Source organism: Microtus oregoni, unplaced genomic scaffold (assembly GCF_018167655.1).
Source record: "Microtus oregoni isolate MIOR12 unplaced genomic scaffold, Mior012 000005F_ref0000423, whole genome shotgun sequence".
Lineage (NCBI taxonomy): Eukaryota > Metazoa > Chordata > Mammalia > Rodentia > Cricetidae > Microtus > Microtus oregoni.
Genome location: NW_024543064.1, coordinates 15,303,683 through 15,322,794, shown reverse-complemented (window position 1 = coordinate 15,322,794; position 19,112 = coordinate 15,303,683). Strand labels below are relative to the sequence as shown.

General features: G+C 51.2%; 1 protein-coding gene across 2 annotated transcripts in view; it reads left to right on the top strand.

Annotated features, from left to right (window-relative positions):
• Ece1 (endothelin converting enzyme 1) overlaps positions 1-19,112 on the top strand; it is a 98,312-nt gene that overhangs the window by 69,348 nt on the left and 9,852 nt on the right. For both annotated transcript variants that reach the window (XM_041651754.1, XM_041651753.1), the window contains exons 8-14: positions 999-1,190; positions 8,077-8,219; positions 9,185-9,299; positions 9,849-9,959; positions 10,634-10,732; positions 11,315-11,392; positions 13,490-13,593. In XM_041651754.1, the coding sequence (XP_041507688.1) occupies positions 999-1,190; positions 8,077-8,219; positions 9,185-9,299; positions 9,849-9,959; positions 10,634-10,732; positions 11,315-11,392; positions 13,490-13,593 (842 nt within the window). The remainder of the gene's footprint in view (positions 1-998; positions 1,191-8,076; positions 8,220-9,184; positions 9,300-9,848; positions 9,960-10,633; positions 10,733-11,314; positions 11,393-13,489; positions 13,594-19,112) is intronic.

The window sequence follows — 19,112 nt, the reverse complement described above, 5'->3', positions numbered from 1 at the left end:
GGAGAGGCAGCTGGGGAAATGCAGTGCGGGGACTTGACTCAGATCAGAAGACACACAGTGCCAGGTGCTTCAGAGCAGGCGCATTAAAGGGATGAAAATTGGGCCAGTGAGATGGCTTAGCAGGCAGAGAGGCTTGCCACACAAACCTGGCAACATGAGTTCGATAGCTCCAGAACCCTTGTAAAGGTGGAAAGGGAGAACTAAGCCCCAAAGCCTGTCCTCTGCCTCCGCACACACAGACACAGCGTGGTGCGTGCAGCCTCCAACACTCCTCACACACACACACACACACACACACACACACACACACACACACACAGTGTAAAACTAAAACTAAAAATGGAAAAGATAGATCAACTCTGGAATGAGCCCAGAGAGATAGGGCCAGGGCAGCAGGGCCTTCCTGGGACCTGTGGAAGCACTTCACCTCAATCCTGAAGGCTGTAGGGAGCCAGTGGACAGACACTGCATCAAAATCATTCTTGAAGCTGTGTTTCAGAAGCTGAACTTGGTGGCACATGCCTGTAATCCCAGCACTTGGGAGACTGAGGCAGGAGGATTGCCATGAGTTCCGGGCCTGTCTGGGCTACAGAGTAAAACCTTGTCTCAAAAAATAGGAAAACAAGGGCTGGAGAGATGGCTCAGTGATTGAGAGCACTGGCTGTTCTTCCAGAGGTCCTGAGTTCAATTCCCAGCACCCACATGGTGGTTCACAGCCATCTGCAATGAGATCTAGCTCCCTCTTCTGGTCTGTAGGCATACATGCAGACAGAACACTGTATACATAATAAATAAATCTTAAAAAAAAAAATAGGAAAACAAGCCAGGCATATACCTTTAGAGGAGGGGCAGGTGGATCTCTGTGAATTCAGTGCCAGCCTGGTCTATATAGTGAGTTCCTTGGCTATAAGTACAGGCTGTAGTCTGTCCTGCACTCCTCTAGCTCAGAGGGCAGCAGGAGGCTGCCACCAACAGTTTTGGGGTGCGGGATCCCACAGGTGCTGACCGGCTACCTGAACTACATGGTCCAGCTGGGGAAACTGCTGGGAGGTGGGGACGAGGACTCCATCCGGCCCCAGATGCAGCAGATCCTGGACTTTGAGACAGCGCTGGCCAATATCACCATCCCCCAGGAGAAGCGCCGTGACGAGGAGCTCATCTACCACAAAGTGACGGCTGCCGAGCTGCAGGTGGGTTAAAGAGTGCCCGTGCATCGGGTGGGGGCGGGGCATCCGTGAAGGCACTGGACACGGGCACTTTGGACCCACCTTACCAGGTCCTGATGAAAGATCAAGGATCATCCTTCTGATGAAGGAGGGTGTTGATCCATCCGCTCGGGGAGATAACCTTACCCAGTAAAGACCACGAGGGTAGGAAGGGATGCCAGGGTGAGGCTGCTTTCTGAGATGTTTCCCTGAAGACCGTGGTGGTGATGGCAGCTCCCACAGGTGGAATGGGTGCATCCTTTCGTGTACCATGTGTCCCGTGCTTGGCGATGGAGCACCGCAGAGTTGGTGGGATACCGCAGAGTTGGTGGGATATAGTTTGTCCCTTTTCTTTTTTATGAAAAACTCCTACAAAGCTCAGTGCACTTCATTCTTTTGTAATTGGGTATTATATATCGTGGGCTGACTTTGAACTCACAGGTAGCCAAGGAAAATCTTGAACTTCGGATCCTCCTGCCTCTATCTCTAACAAGAGCCAGGATTACAGATGGGCAACACTATACCGTGTTTTGTTTTGTTTTGTTTTTCTTGAGACAGGATTTCTCTGTGTAGCCTGGCTGTCCTGGAACTCGCTCTGTAGACCAGGCTGGCCTCAAACTCTCAGAGCTCCACCTGCCTCTGCCCTTCTCCCTACTGAACTATACCCCCAGCCTTTTCTGAGCTGGTCAGCCAAGTAGCATGGTTAGGGCCCAGAGGCTCCTAAGCTGGGACTCAGGCTTGGCTTCCTAGAGCTCCGCTCTTGATTGTGACCCATCCTCGAGCTGTCACTGCCTGCTGGACCTGTACTTACTCTGGCGTGACCAGAATAGAGGCTTGCTAGAGGCCCGCGGTGGCCTCTTTAGTCGGGCCTGTCTTCTTCTGCCCCCTGCTGGCTGGCTGGACCTCAGGACTCCTCAGTTGGTGGCCTGTTGAATCCTCCTTTGTGGTCTGTCTTGCTGTTCAGCCTTCTCTTAGGTCCCAAGGGGAAAGGGCCTTCCATCAGGTGACACTGTAGACTGAGCCTTGCTTTTGCCCCAGGAGGGACACGATGTTTGTTTCATGGACCCATAGTTTCACCACCGTGTCCTCCCATCTCACCCAGCCTGCTTTTGTCTGTCTGTCCCTTCCCTCAGACAGTACACTGTGTTTACCCTCTTTTCTTCCTTCTGGTGCATATGGGCTTGCTCTCCTGTGCCCTGGAGCTAGCCTGCCCTAGGAAACAGTCTGTATGTCTCTGCTAACAGCTTTGGAGGAGGGGAAGCTGAGCCCTGACCTGGGCAAGGAAGGCCAGGGACTCAAGTTTAATGATTGTCACACTTAAGCCAGGCGGTAAGAGTTCCGGGAGGAGCCAGAGCCCACTCAGGCCTCCGGTAGCTGCCAGCTGCCTGCAGGTTCCCAGGGGACGTGGCACCGAGTGAGTTGTTATGGAGACAGATAGTCTGTGCTGGGCACCATCTGGCACTGTTTTCCACTCCAAGGCTAAAAGGTTGAGGGAGATGTTGTTTGCTTGGCGTAATTCGGTTTGCTCCAGCCCCACAGGGCTTGCCATGCTGAAACTGATGCCCACAATGGTATAAGGAACAACTGTGGTCCGCCAGTGGTCACTGGAGTCTGGACCCCACCTCCTCTGCCCCGTACCTAAGAGCTATTTGTCCCCAGAATAAAGGGGAGAAAAGATGGATGATTGGTTCTACCTAGCCTGCTCCTCAGTGCTCAGGTGGGACAGTCCCTTCAGAGGCAGCAGCCTACAAGCGCTAGCCTGGGCTTGGGGTCAGAACATGGCACTGCCCTACTCCATCTCAAACTGTGTGAGTTGAGGCAGGTCGCATGGCTCAACCCCTTGAGCTTCAGTCCCCTTCCTGGAAAAGTAACACATGACCCATTCTCTGAGCCTGCTCTGGGTCAGAACACCAAGGTAAATGGGACACAGCCCCTGCCTGCCCAAACGGCCAGCAGTTTTCCGCCTTAACTCTCGAGGTCTTTGGAAAACGGCTGCCAGGGGATGTTAGCCAGGAGCACTGGGCAGATGTGCAGGTACCCTGTACCCCATGAGGCTGGCGTAGGCCTGGCTCCCCACCTGTGCATGGGGTATGATGAGGCAGAGAGGGGTAAACATGAACACTGCTGATGGTTGTTCTTTGTGACTGGCAATGCTACCTGGGTCCCCGGCACTAAAATAGCTGCAAGTAATTTAGCACAGAGCATCTTTTCTGACTGCCAGAGACTTACTTTCTTTCCAGACTCTGGGTAGATAAAGGCACAGCCAGCTTCATGGTGGGTCTCGGCTAGCCCTGCTGCTGTATCAGATGGCTTCAGGCTAGCCCAGAGTAAAGGCTGAATTCAGGCCCACGAATCAAACATCCTGCATCCCTTCTCCAGACACTTGTCCATTCCTTCGTAGGAGCTTCTGTGTCAAAGGTTGTTGGAGGCGAGGCTCCCTTCTCTGCCTGTTTTCTCCACTGGGGGAGGAATCTTAGCGTGTCAATTCTTCCCTTTGTTCCCATTTTATTTACAGTGTTGGGAACTGAACCTGCACATTTAGACAACTGGTCTACCACTGAGCCGCATCCCAGTCTTAGCTTGGTTTTCAGAGATTTATTTTTATTATTTTTAAATTGCCTGTATATGTGTATGTCCCTTGAATGTACACATGAGTGCAAATGCCCACCGAGTTCAGAAGAGGGTGTTGGACCCTCTAGAGCTGGAGTTATGGACAGTTGTTAGCCACCTGACATGGGTGCTATATACCAAACTTGGGTCTTCTACAAAAGCATTCTGTGCTGTTACCCACTGAGACATATATACCACTCTCCAGACATGTATATATATGTGTATATATACATATATACACATATGTGTGTTTATGTGTGTGTGTTTTATATAGTTTGAGGCCAGCCTGTGCTGTGTGTGCAGAGGCTGTGTGTGTGTGTCTCTTTGTGTGTGTGTGTGTGTATGTGTGTGTGTGTATATATGCGCATGCGCGCGCATAAAACAAGCTGGCCTCAAACTGCATAACCTGGAACCTGCTATATAGACCAGGCTGACCTTAAATTCACAGCTAACACTTGTTTCTGCCTCCCAAGTGTTAGGCTTATACTCACGTGCCACCATACCCAGCTAGCTATACAATATATTTTGGCCAAATTCACCTTCTCCTCTTCTTCTACCTAATTCCTCCCAGATTCCACCCCACACCCAATTTCATGCCGTCTCCTTCTCCTCCTCCTCCTCCTCCTCCTCCTCCTCCTCCTTCTTCATAACTACCAAGTTGTTTTGTGCTGCCCTTGTATCATGGGCATGGGGCCATCCGCTGGACATGGTCCACCTACCAAGGATCACATCCTTAATGAAAGGTGACTCGTCTTCCAGGAGCATCAATGTCAGCAGCTCCCCGGCTGGGGTGGGAGTTTGGGGAACCCTCTCACTCCATGCTGGAATGCTGACTGGTTTGATCCCAAGCAAGTAGCCACAGCTGCTATGAGTACAGTGCCCCATTGTGTCCCAGAAGACACTGCTTTGCCCCTGCACAAGGTCAGGCCATCAGTGAGATGTCCATATCACACCCCAGCCTTGGGAATTTTGAGTCAGGGTCTTCTTACTATAGTACAGGCTGGCCTCAAACTAGTGATCCTCCTGTCTCTGCCTCCCCAGTGCCAGGACTGTAGATGTGTGCCACTCGGCTGGTCTCTCTAACTCCCCACGCCTCGGTGGTTAGGACTCAGCAGGGCTCCTTGGCTTCAAGCATGGAAAATAGAGCTCATCAGTGTCCTCAGGGGGACTGAGTCACAGGAGAATGTCCCAGTTGACTAAAACAGCAATCTCCATGGAAACATGTTAAGTTAAGAATCACCGAAGCAATCGAGGCTGGAAATTTGAAAGTTCTAGTGTTCCCCCACGGCTCCTTACTTCAGAGCCAAGGAGCTTCCCACTGGGAACATCTGCTGGCCCCACAGGGACAGGTTGTGTAGATTCCGCGGTGATTTTCACCATCCATATCTCTGTCAGCGAGTCCCAGTGACTCCTGGTTCTCACAAATTATGTGAGCAGTGACATTTGAAAGTGTATCTGTTTCCCCGGGTCTTTGCCAGAGGATCTTGCCATCAGGTGGCTTTAATGACTGAGTCCTATTTGAAGATCTCACGAGTGCACCTCTCAGCCTCCTAGCCTCCCAGAGCTGGAGGATCTGCCAGGAGGAGGGCAGGGAGGACGAGCCAGGAGACAAGGATGCTTGGTACAGGGCAGGCCATTTCCAGAGGACAGAGCAGACCGCTCTGGCAGCTGAGGGAGTTGTCTCCATGTTAGAGAAAGGCTGTGAAGTGGCTCTGAACCCCTGAACTGGTTCCTGCCAGGGACTCCATCAGCTCTGCTGACATCTCCCGTGCAGCAGGGATGTATTGTGGCCCACTGGCTCCCTGCCCGCTGTGCTGTTCAGTCGCCAGCCCGGTACAGTCACCATCAATGGCACAAATCAACCCCTTGCTGGAAGCTGACTTGTAGCTTTAACAGGCTCACCAGTGCCTTTGGGAGCCAGGCACAGCCTCAGCTTCATGTCTGTCCTTCCAGCTCTCTGTACTGCAATAGCTGAAATGCCCTTTGAAGCCCAGAAATGGTGTCCTATGGGTGTAGCCCACGGGCTTAGCATTTGGGAGGCCAAGTTCAGTTCCCAACACTGCCAACAAGCAAATAAACCCAGTGGTGATTGAACCTGATTTGTAGCCCTGCACAGGTGTCAGCTGACACGAGACCTCAGGAAGGTCACTTTTCACCATGCAGTCACCTGTTAAATAGAGAGTCTTAGGGCTGACCTCCACTCTCCTTGAGGACAGGCTGTGTGTTGCTCTGATCTTACAGATGAACTTCGTGGCATTTCCTGGTTTTTCCCATGTGAAGGGCTTTTACAGCGGAGGTGTCACTCCTGCCTTTGTTTATCTGACATTTTTTATTTCCTCAAGGAAGTGAGAACGGAATTTGTAATTCCCCAGGGCCAGGGCCGCTTGGGACAGAACTTGAACAATGATCAGAATGACTGCCATTGACGGCTGGCTTGCTAAGAGCCTGGTGTCCGCGGTGCGTTCTGCAGATGGTCATTTGTGCCCAAGCTCAGTCTCGGTTGCCCTGAAAGACCGCACGTTCTGAAAGGTGGCACACTAAAAATAACAGGACACGTGGGTGACACGGGGCTGGGGCTGATGGTTCCAAAGTTGTGCAACTCTGCTCAGGGACACTGCTAAGTGAAACCAGCCAGCTACAAAAGAGCAAACTTGGGAGATGGAGGGGCAGCTCCGTGGAAGAGCATTGACCTTGTGTGCAAAGCCCCAGGTTCAAGCATCAGAAGGAAAAAATAGACAAGAGCAGTCTGTCTTCGCCTTCACTTAGCTGAGGCTCTTGGTGTAGATTTGGTAGAGACAGAAAACAGAGTGGATGGTTCTGCTTTCTGGGGACCTGAGAAGTTGGTAGTAGACATCTTCAGTCTGGCAAGATGCTAAGAACCTGAGGCTGGGGAGGGGACGGGGTCATGGTGGCAAAACAGTGAATGACTAATACCACTCAACTGGGCTCAGTTGTGTCTAAGATGAGCCTGGCATGATGATGCAGTCCCAGCAGCGGGAGGCGGAGGCAAGAGGATCACTGCAAGTTCAAGGCTAACCTGGTCGACATAATGAAACTTTGTTGGGGGAAAAAGTTGAGATGATACAGAGCTGGCGAGATGGCTCAGCAAGTGAAGGGCACCTGCGCCAAGCCGACCTGAGCTGGATCCATGACTCTCAGACAGTGGGAGAAGAGAAGTGGCTCCCTCGAGCTGTTCTCTACACCACAGGCGTGCTGTGTTGTGCACACATACGCAGATACGCGATTGTAGTTTTTAAATGGGGCTAGCCAGACGTGGTGATGCGGGCCTCTCATCCCAACAGGCCATATGAGGCTCCTGTTATTTTTTGAAGGGGAACTTCATCAAAATGAGGGAAGACGGAGATGTAGCTGCCATCATCCACCATGCCCCACATGCGTGGCTCGTGCACTGGAAAAGCTACATGCGTGTTACTCCAGAGCCTTGGCCAGTCCTTAGGAGAGCCCAAGGGGAAGACAAAATTACACACATACTCTCACTTTTTTCAAGTCGTTGATTTATTTATTTGGTTTTTCAGGACAAGGTTTCTCTGTGTAGCAGCCCTGGCTGTCCTGGAACTTGCTCTGTAGACAAGGCTGACCTCAAACTCACAGAGGTCTGCCTGCTTCTGCTTCCCGGGTGCTGGGATTAAAGGCATGTGCCACCACCGACCAGCTATCCCCATTTTTAAAATATTTAATTATTTTGAGACACGATCTCACCATGGAGCCCTGTTTGGCCTGAAACTTGCCATATAGACCAGGCTGACCTCAAACTCACAGAGATCTGTCTGCCCCTGTCTGCTCGGTGCTGGCTTCAGCTACACCAGCTCTCGAGTGAGGTCTCCTTTTAATTTTTATTTATTTATTTATATGTATGTGTGTTTTGCCAGGGATGTGTATGTGTGTGCAGGTACCTACAGACTCCAGAGGAAGGGGTTGGATCTCCTGGGACTGGAGTTATAGGTGGTTGTAAGCCTCCTGTCATGGGCGCTCGGAACCAAACTTGCAGACAGGAGCAGCAAGCACTCTTAAACCCCCAGTCACTTCGCCAACCCCTCCCACGAGGTCTTGTCTCCTGGCTCCTTAGGCTGCTTCCGACAGAAACTGGCCGGCCGGCCCTGACTCTGCCCTGTGCCCTGGCAGACAGCATCATACTCTTCCCTGTCGTGATGAGGCCCTCTTCTGAGGAATGGCCTAGAGACCTGGGTTGAGGGGGATGTGGCCTGGCCACCCTCACACTGACTGACCTTTGCCCTTGCAGACCTTGGCACCCGCCATCAACTGGTTGCCCTTCCTCAACACCATTTTTTACCCGGTGGAGATCAATGAATCTGAGCCCATCGTGGTCTATGACAAGGAATACCTGGGACAAGTCTCCACCCTCATCAACAACACTGACAAATGGTAACGGCGGCACACAGGTGTTGAAGGGACACATGGTCGGGGACAGCTCCTTGGCTGGCAGCCCCACCCTCAGGCCTGGTGGGGACTCAGGAAAGGGGCCCTGGGTGGGCTTCTGTGTAATGCTTCTGGTTGTGAGTGCAGGTTCAAATCCCAGCCCCTCTTCTCATAGCTTTGTAACTTTGGGGCAGGTCGCATCCTTCCCTGGGGTCCTTCTCCCCCCAGCCAGGCTGTGGAGAGGGAGAGCTAAGGGAAGCTAGCGCTGAGAAGTACTTCAGTCCAGTACATGCTATGTACTAGTTCCAGCTGATACTCAGATAACTTTAGGATTTTACAGACAGAAATGTTGGAAGGTGTAGGGAAAAGGGAGCTCCCAGGATATGTGTCTGTTTGTTCATGTGTGCTCACAGAGAAAGAGAGGTTTCCTGATACATGGTACTTCTCCATCATCAGGACCAGATGCTTTTCCCATGGCCTTTGTCATCTTCCCTAATAACGTCCCAGGTCTCGGTCAGAGTCTTCTTGGCTGCACAGTGTCCCATCATATGCATGAGTTTGCTTGGCTACATACGTTTGTCAGGCGTTCAGCTTAAACAGACATCTTTGTGCTAAGGTGGCTCCTTTACAAGTGTGGTTGGCAGGTTTCCTGTACCCCGGAGATGGGTCAGAGGGAGCTGCCAATGATGGAACCTTGAGTCTGACAGGTCGTGGGCCCCTCCCTTTCGTTCTAGCCCAGATGGAGTAATCAAGCCATGGTGGTTATTGAGTACTAGCCGCATCCGAGTGATTGCATTAGACCCCGGGGGTTTCTGTGGTAGAGGAACAAAGCTTTACCATGAGGTGCTTATGTTCCCTGTGTGTAGAGGGTGGTAAACAGCCATGGGGGCAGGCTGGAGAAGAGCTGAGGTCAGAAACTGAGCTGAAATGCTGCCTGGGGTCTCTGAGCTCTCCCTGGCCCTTTGCCACAGCCTCCTCAACAACTACATGATGTGGAACCTGGTGAGGAAAACGAGCTCCTTCCTGGATCAGCGCTTTCAGGACGCCGATGAGAAGTTCATGGAGGTCATGTACGGGACCAAGAAGGTGAGCGCGCTGCTCTACACACCCGTGTATGGGCAGGGTCCCAGGGAGACGTGGGTCCCGCTGTGGCTGTGGCTGTGGGCTCAGGTCCCAGGGAGACGTGGGTCCTGCTGCGGCTGTGGCTGTGGGCTCAGGTCCCAGGGAGACGTGTGTCCCGCTGCGGCTGTGGCTGTGGGCTCAGGTCCCAGGGAGACGTGGGTTCCACTGTGGCTGTGGGCTCAGGTCCCAGGGAGACGTGTGTCCTGCTGCGGCTGTGGCTGTGGGCTCAGGTCTCAGGGAGACGTGGCTCTTCTGTGGCTGTGGCTGTGGCTGTGGGCTCAGGTCCCAGGGAGACATGGTTCCGCTGCGTACTGGGGTGAGCACTCCATCGCTGAGCTATACCCCTAGGCCTGTGTCTTCCTGCTTCAGTGCCTTGAGAAGCCGTACTGGGTCAAAAAAGGTGTCTTTCTGAAGCTCCGGAAGGAAGCGCAGGCCCCTGGTGGCACCGCTTCCTGGAAGGAAGGGGTCGGGAGGAACAATTGAGCCCCTGACATCCACATATGTGTTTTCCAGACCTGCCTGCCCCGCTGGAAGTTTTGCGTGAGTGACACGGAAAACAACCTGGGCTTTGCCTTGGGCCCCATGTTTGTGAAAGCCACCTTTGCTGAAGACAGCAAGAACATCGTAAGTTCCTCTTGTGGTTAGGGGCGCTGAGGTGTGAACCCTGTGCATGCCAGGTGAACATTCTAGTGACCGAGCCGCGTCCCTAGCCTTTGTTGCTGATAGTGCCAACTGCAGTCGGTGGTTAACATACAGACTCCTTGGGAGTCAAGGGCTCTCCGCCTTCAAACCCCACCCTTTCTGTTGCTGGACAGTGCCACGGTCCTCTAGAATCTTCCACCTGTCTTTGTCCTCCTGGTATAGCCATGACAGACTTACCTTCCAGGGCTGCTGTTTGTCTCTGGAGTGATTGCAACATTTTTGGAAATGTCCCTCAGAAGCAAATTCTCTAGAATTCAAAGCTCATTCCATTAAAAATGGGTTATTTGCTCGGGTCAGTGTGGGAGAGGCCACTTCCTTCTCTGAAGGAATCTCAGTGTACTGGTTCATGTTGGAGACTCTGAGAACATCCTGCAATGGAAGCTTTCCCAACTTCCCCAAAGCCAGCCTCATCTTACTTGACCCTAGTCATGATAGCAAGAGGCCTGTCGGGAGAGGACTCGTGGGAAGCCGGGCTCCTCCCTGACCTAGCACCAGAGAGTAGCCTTTGGCTGGCAGCATCCTTCTACACAGGGCTCCTGTTGCGTTTCGGTGATGTCATAGCCCAGCCCTTACTGTCGTGGCGTCTGTCCCCTCAGGCCAGCGAGATAATCTCAGAGATCAAGAAGGCCTTTGAGGAGAGCCTGAGTACCCTGAAGTGGATGGATGAAGACACCCGGAGATCAGCCAAGGAAAAGGTGAGGCTGCCTGGGAGTTCAGAGGGCACTAGGCTGCTGGTGGAGGAGGGAGCGGGTGGGAGAGATTCTGTCCAGTCAAGATGCTCACAGATGCCATTGTGCCCCACGACTCCATCAGGACCCTTGGTACCCTGAAGCCCACATTGGCGTGAGATATCCAGAGATTTCCCATAGCAGAGGCGGGAAGGGCAAGGAAGATGCACACTGTAGAGGGACTGGATCAACCCTTTCATAAGAGCCAGCTAATGCCTGTAATGGTTAACCTCCCTCCCCTCTCATTCCTGCAACCGTGGTGGCATCCACGAGGGCCAAGAGGGCCTCTCCTCTCTGTTCCACATGGGATGCAGTTACAGTGCATCGGCTCTGGGGGCACACATCCAAACCATAATGGCTCTCTTGGGGGAAGTGGCATTTCATCAGAATTTACGAGATTTGTTCCGGGAAAAGATGGAGAAGCCCTAAGGGGGCTGGAGGCTAGCCCTGGCTCTCCTTGACGTACACCCTGAGCCCCGGACCCCACAGATCCAGGGCAGGCTTGGCCAACATCACTTGGCACTGACTTACTCCATCCCTTCTGTCCAGGCGGATGCCATCTACAACATGATAGGCTACCCCAACTTCATCATGGACCCCAAGGAACTGGACAAAGTCTTCAATGACGTAAGTGGCTTCCACCTGACTCTCAAACTCCCTTATGCCCACGTCAGAAAGTCCAAGTTTGGCCTGATTTAGATGCTGGAGATAACATGGTTATCAGCCTGTATCAAAGTGACCTAGAGTGGGGTTTGGGGATATGGGCCTGAGGACGGCTTTCCCTGTTCCTTTGGGTGATGGGTCAGTGGGCGTTTCTGTCTGCCCAGAGCCACCCTCAGCCATTGCTCAGTGGTTGTTACTGTAGCACAAGCTGTGTGCTCCACTAGAAACGGCCAGCTCCAGGGAGCAAGTGGGAAAGTACAGGAGAATGGCCAGGGCAGGGTGGCTCAGTGGTGGAGCATGAACTTAGAGCGTGTGAGGCCGTAGGTTCCTTCCCCAACACCCACAAAACAGAAAAAAAGGAATAGGGGAATAACCAGACGTGGCTACACGCGTCTCTAATCCTAGCTCTCCAAAAGCTTGGACAGGAGGAGCTGGGGTTCAAGGCCATCTTTGGCTACCTGGCAAGTTCAAGGCCAGCCTGGACTACAGGGTAGAACGTATCTCAAACAAACCATGGAGAGGGTGAGGGAGGAGCTGGAGAGCTGGTTCAGTGCCTAAGAGCACACACTGCTCCTGCAGACGACCTGGGTTGGGTTCTCAGCACCCGTGTTGGGCAGCTTATAACTGCCTGCAACTCCAGCTCTAGGGGATCTGACTCCTTCTGGCTCCATGGCCACTCGTGCACACACAGGTGTACACACATACACACACATACGTTTTTTAAATTATTACTTTGAAGAAATGAAGGAAGAAAGCAGACCTTCAAAGGCACAGTGAGAATCAGTGAGCCGAAAGCATCCGAGTGGGCCCCCACCCCTGCTGCTCCTCCCAGACGTCCTCCTGCCCCAGGTCCTCTCTTCCTTCCTCAGATGATTGAACTTTTGACTTTGACCTTGAAACACCAACAGAAAGAGGAAACGCACACCCCAATAGTCTTTTAAAGCTTCATTCAGGCAGCAAAGGGTAATTGCCCTTCCCTGCGCTTGGAGCCCTCAGCCAATCAGCTGCCTTGAGCAGGCTGCTGTTCTCCGGTTTCTGTGATTGGTCCCTGCTCTCATGGTTTAGAGTTGTGAGCTGGGGCACTTGTGACATTACAGTAGCCTCATCTTGTGGTTACATTTAAACCCTGAATCTGTTAAAATTACCTCTGAAGCTGTTAGACTCTTGTCCATTGCCCGATTCCTTGAAAATCATTTAAAGTGGCCCTGGGTATCAGGCTGTCAGAACCAAGGACTCGTGGAGGCCACCAGGTGCTGCCCCAGGTCAGGGCCTGACTCCTTGGCTGTTTCCAGTAGCTAGAAAGATCTAGAATATATCTAAGCTAGAACTCTGCATTTGGCTGGGACAGAATCCAGGCTGCTGGTTGAGGGATATATGAGGAGGTGCAGCTGGGTGTTGAAGGGCGTCATATGAGGGAGTGTGCCCGCCCCTCCACTTCTGAGATAGTGTCTCGCTCCGGTCATTAGGTCTGTGCTGCTCACAGGGACCTATTTAACAATTCATTTCTATCTCATTTAGTGACTCAGAGCGAGGGTCTTACAATAGTCCAGGCTAGCCTTGAACTCTGTGTGGGCAAGGGTGACCTTGAACTTCTGATCCTCCTGCCTCTGCCTCCCAAGTGCTGGGGTCCCAGGTGGGTACCACGAAGTCCAGTGTATGAAGGTGGGGATTGCACCCCCAGGGCTTTGCTCCTGGTAAACAAGCACTCTCCCAGCTGAGCACGCGCCCAACCCAATTAAAGTAAAGTGTAGAAGCCAGACAAGTCCATTTAAAGTTCTTCGCAGTCAGTGTTTGCCATATTGAATGGGACTGGCATAGGCTATATCTGCCATGCTGAGCATATTCTTGCTGAAGTCCCAAATGCTGCAACAGGGCATCTCGGGCACCCCTGGGTGAAGCTTTTATTGTCTTTAGAGAGGAAGGTCAAGGCCGAAAGAGGCTCTGGGCCTACAGCCCTGTGCCCTCCATCCTGTCTCTGGCCTGAAGACTAATGGGTTGGTTTTGTGGGGCCTCGGTTCCCATGCGCATGCGCTGATCTTTCGTTCCACTTTGCTTCCGCAGTACACGGCAGTTCCTGATCTCTACTTTGAGAATGCCATGCGATTTTTTAACTTCTCGTGGAGGGTCACAGCCGACCAGCTCAGGAAAGCCCCCAACAGAGATCAGTGAGTTCCCAGAAGTGTGGGCTCCTTGAGCGCAGGGAGACCCAGAGTGACCTGTGTTGGGTGGAGTGCGGCTTCATCACTGGCTCGCCATAAGCCAAATACAGTGGTCGTGGGCGCTGTCTAAGGAATGGAGACGGTGGTGCTCCCACTCGGCAGATAGAGATGGAAAGCCAGAGTGGTCCTGGCTGGGAGCTGGGACTTCAGCATCCTCCCCAGCGCCCGGCCTGCTGTGACTTCCGGCCCTGTCTCTGCTGACTCAGCAGCTTTCAGAGGAAGAAGCTCACTCTTGGGCCCTGGTGACAGTGAAGTGATAGACGTCCTGGGGAGGGGCAGGCCCCACGGTGGTCCCTCCATTCCTCGTGAACAAAAGTGGTGACTTCTCCATAGGGGCTTGCGGAAGGTTCTGGAGGGGCCCTAACCGCTGTAACAGTTGAACTGTACCTCTCCATAGTAGCAGCATCTGGGGAACTTTTTCATCAACACAACCTTCTGGACTGGAATGTGACCCAGTGGTAGAGTGCTTGCCTGGCAAATGCAAGGATCTGAGTTCGAATTCCCAGCAAACAAACCCCAGAGCTTCTTAAGTCAGAAATACTTGGAGCGAGACCAGTGTCTGTCTTTTACTGTTTTGAGATTGGGATTTCAGTATGTTGTCCAGGCTGGCCTTGAACTCCTGAGCTCCACTGACTCTGCATCCCCAGTTGCCCAAACAACAGGCACGGGCTACTGCATACAACTAGGGGTGTGTTGGTATTTTATTTAGTTTATTTTTTTTTTAAGTGTTTGCTGTAGAGGTTTGAGGGCGCTGTGTGTCTGTCACCTTCCCTCAGTGCAGGCAGAGAAGACAAAAGGACCCCTGGGCACATCCCACCCGCCAGTCTAGCCAAATCTGCAGGCTTCAGGTTCCCTGGTGTGCATAAAATCTTGCGTTCTATCCCCAGGTCACAAAACAAAAACACAAAATAAAATAAAACAAACGAAGTCTCTTTAGAAAAGTCAGGCACCCTCTCGGCTCAGGCCTCTTCCTGTGATTTCCTTTCTCCATCCCAAAAGCATCCTGCAGAATTCCTCACCTCGCTACTGACAACTCCTCTTTGCCTCTGGCGCCCTCTTGTGGACAAGAGGCGCAGAACTCTGTTTCCTCTGAAGTCTTCACCAGTACTTCCTAAAGCTTGAGAAGGGCTTTTAAGCGTCAGAGCACAGGCACGGCTGCCAGTTCATCTGATCTTAAATTTAACTTGGTCTTTCACCTAAATTCTGTTATACACCCACGAATATTTCAGTGGTTATTTGGATATAGATGTGATGTGGGAAAGCTCTCGATATCTTTATGTGGCTTAATGACTCCCGGCAGAATACCTCTGTGGTGCTTGCTGGGAGCAAACAGAACAACTGGGCCCATGTGGAAAATGCCCTTTCTCTTTTCCCATTCTTTGTTGGCTCTCCCCGCTGCGCCAGGAAAACGCTGAAATGCCGGCTATCTGGTTCACTGTATGTGGTTAGTTACCACCTTTTTGGTCTTAGGGGCTTCCATATGTGTCCCCAGCTCTGCAGGTGTCACTCTGACGATGGAGCGCTTGCCTGGCATTCTTGACCCTTGGCACCTCATAAAAAATAGGGTGACGTACACAGCTGTAGTTTCAGAACTTAGGTGAACGGAGGAAGGAGGAACAGGAGAGTAAGGTCACCCCTGCGACATAACAAATTCCAGTCCAGCCTCACATACATGAAACGTGATCTAAAACAATGCAGACATCTGGAAAGCTCTTAAAACATGCATTCTCTGGTTTTATGAAGTTTATGAAGTTTTATGTGCAGGGTATGGTAGCATGTGCCTATAATCCAAACACTCATGAAGCAGAGGCAGGAAAATCTCAGCAGTAAAGAACATATCCTATAGCCAAGTGTGCTAGTATACACCGTTAATCCAAGCACTCAGGAGGCATAGGCCAGCCTGGTCTACAGAGAGAGTTCCAGGATGGCCAGGGCTACAGAGAGAAACCCTGTCTCGAAAATAAAACAAAGACAAAAAACTGAAAACATACCCTACTTTTCTAGGGACCCGAATACAGTTCCCAGCACCTCTGGTCTCCCTGGACCCTTGCCCATACCCACAGATAGGCACACATGCACACATAAAAAAACGCGGTTTTTAGATTTGTTTAATCACATATATGAGTGTTTTGCCTGCTTGTCTTGCTGTGTATGCTTGGTGTCCAGAGAGATCAGAAGATAGGACAGAGTCTCTGGGACTGGAGCCACAGGTAGCCATGAGCCGCCACATGGTGGTGAGAACCAAACCCAGACCTTCTGTAAGAACGGGTGCTCTTAACTGACGAGCCATCTCTTGGCCCCTGAAACGCAAATCTTCATAGGTGTGCGTGTGTTTGTGCGTGTGTGTGTGAGTGTGGGGGGGGGGAGGGAGGAAGGAGAGAGGCAGAAGTATTATACATTTCTTTTCAGAACATATTCTAGGGGTAGAATCAGGGCCTTCCCCTACCGCTGAGCTATACCCTAGCCTCTTCAGATTTCTTTTTTTTTTTTTTTTTTTTTTTGGTTTTTCGAGACAGGGTTTCTCTGTGGTTTTGGAGCCTGTCCTGGCACTAGCTCTTGTAGACCAGGCTGGTCTCGAACTCACAGAGATCCGCCTGCCTCTGCCTCCCGAGTGCTGGGATTAAAGGCGTGCGCCACCACCGCCCGGCTCAGATTTCTTTAATTAACAGAATGCAGCTGGGTTCTCATGTCTGCCTCAGCATCCTCTCCTCTCACAAGTTGTTTTGAAGTAGAGATAGAAAAGCCAGCCTCACACAGACATATGGTTAGGAAGGGAGAAGACTTATTTTTATTATTTTTGTGGGATTTTTTTTTGTTTTGTTTTGTTTTAGGCAGGCTCCCTCTACATAGCCCTGGCTGTCCTAGAACTTGCTCTGTAAACCAGGCTGGCTTCAAACTCACAGAGATCCACCTGTCTCTGCCTCCTACGTGCTGAGAATTAAAAGTGTGTACCACCGTGTCCCACAGGAAGGGAAATTTTTAATAGTCTTTTCTAATACATATATACATATATGTATATATATATATATTTCTATTCTGCTTATAATAAAAAATATCCAGGTGGTGGTGCCACACACCTTTAATCCCAGCACTTGGAAGACAGAGGCAGGTGAATCTCTGTGAGTTTGAGGCCAGCCTGGTCTACAGAGCAAGTTTCTGGACAGCCAGGGATACAAAGAGAAACCCTGTCTCAAAAAATAAACCAAAAAGATGTTTTTTATTTTATTTTTTGAAATAAGGTTTCTCTGTGTAACAGTCCTGGCTGTCCTGGAACTCATTTTGTAGCCCAGGCTAGCCTTGAACTCACAGATCTCCACCTGCCTCTGCCTCCTGAGTGCTAGGATTAAAGGTACGCGCCACCACACACACCCCACCCAAGATTATACATTTTTATCACTTTCTTTAGTTTTTTAGATTATAATATAACTACATAATTTCTCTCATCCCTTTCAAAATTTTACTCATTTTGTGTGTTTTGCCTATGTATGTTTGTACCGCGTGCATGCAGTACCTGTGGTGGCCAGAAGAGGGCATCAAATCCCCTGGAACTGGATTTACAGACCCTTGTGAGCTGACCTGTGGCAGCTGGGAACTGAATGAATGGACCCAGATCCTCGGAAAGAGTAGCCAGTGCTCTTAACCACTGAGTCATCTCTAGCCCACCCAAAACTTATTTTGAAGCCTCACATTCTTGTCATGGGTAAACAGATGACATCAGTTGTTTTCCCAGAGATTGTGAACTTCCTTTGCCCATTTGCAAGAAAGCATCCAGTATCCAAGGTTACTGTGGTTTGTCAGCCATCCTGAAAGAAACGCCGGAAACAGCATCAAGAAGGCTAGAGTGCTTCGTGGGTGATCCCACAGAAAATTAAGAGGCTCCTATGGGGAGGGGTTTAATGGACTCAGCAGCTATAATACCTCTAAAGAGCATTCAGAGAGCGAGGGTGACTTGATGGGCTGGGCTTGGGGCGTTGTTTCTCTTTTCTTTTTGATTGTGGATTTTTCTGGCTTGTTTTTGGTGTGTTTGCCCGAGTGTGAGCTCATGTGGGCGTGTGTGCACCTCTGAAGTCACACAGGGCAAATGTGGGTGTCTTCCTTAGTCGGTCTCCACTCCTCTGTTGAGGAAGGGTCTCCTAGCTCTAACACATTCGTTCCAACGTTCTCTGTCTCTGCCTCCCAAGTGCTAGAATTGCAGGCCAGCCACCTTGTGTATGACACCCGGCATTTACACGGCTGCTGGGGACCTGAACTTGAGTCTTCATACTGCATAGCCAGCTCTTCGCCAGTGAACCATCTCCCCAGTCTCCTCCCCCACCCCACCTCGGCCCCGTTTGTTTTTTTGTTTTGTTTTGTTTTTTGTTTTTCGAGACAGGGTTTCTCTGTGGTTTCGGTGCCCGTCCTGGAACTAGCTCTTGTAGACCAGAGCTGGCCTCAAACTCCCAGAGATCCGCCTGCCTCTGCCTCCCGAGTGCTGGGATTAAAGGCGTGCGCCACCACCACCCGGCTTCTCAGCCCCGTTTTTTTTTTTTTTAGGTGTTTTTGTATACGATATTCTGTCTGTGTGTATGCCTGCAGGCCAGAAGAGGGCACCAGACCCCATTACAGATGGTTGTGAGCCACCATGTGGTTGCTGGGAATTGAACTCAGGACCTTTGGAAGAGCAGGCAGTGCTCTTAACCTCTGAGCCATCTCTCCAGCCCCTTTTTAGGTGTTTTTGAAACAGGATTTCGTGTCACCCTAGTTGGCCTTGACCTCACATCAGCTGAAATGACTTTGGATTCCTGCTCTCATCCTCCTGCCTCCACACCTTGAGTGCTGGGATTTCAGGCATATCCCACCATTCCCAGCTGTGTTGTGTATCTCAAATTCTAATTGTTCTTAATAATAAAAACCAGGGCGTGAAAGATGAAGGATCAGAGAAGCAGAGCAGTCAGCCACTAGAGTTCTTACCTCTACCAGTGCTCAGAACAAAGGGGCGATCCTGTCCTCAGACTGTATCTCAGACTGCTGAGCTCCTGTCTCCTCCCACCTTATCTTACTCTCTCAGCCCAACCACATCGCTCCTGTCTCCATCTCCCTAGTGCTGGGATTAAAGGCGTGGGATCCCAAGTGCTGGGATCACCTTTGTTTGGGTTCCATTTCTCTTTTAGACTGGATCAATTTCTTGTAGCCCAAGGTGGCCTTTAACAGAGATCTGTCTGTCCCCCAAGTCCCGAGATTAAAGGTGTGTGCCACCACTGCCTGGCCTCTGGTGGCTTAGCTCTGCACTCTGATCTTCAGGCAAGCTTCATCTGGTAAAACACAAAGTATCCCTACGATGTTGATCTGGTTTTGGTAGCGTTCCTGCTGGGGAGGCCCTGGTGGCACGTAAGGCTCTTGGAGAATTGCCGTAAAAGCTTTTGAGCCGTGTGCTCGAATGTGTGACACATTAATAGAGGGTGACCTTGAATGCCACCTCTCAAATG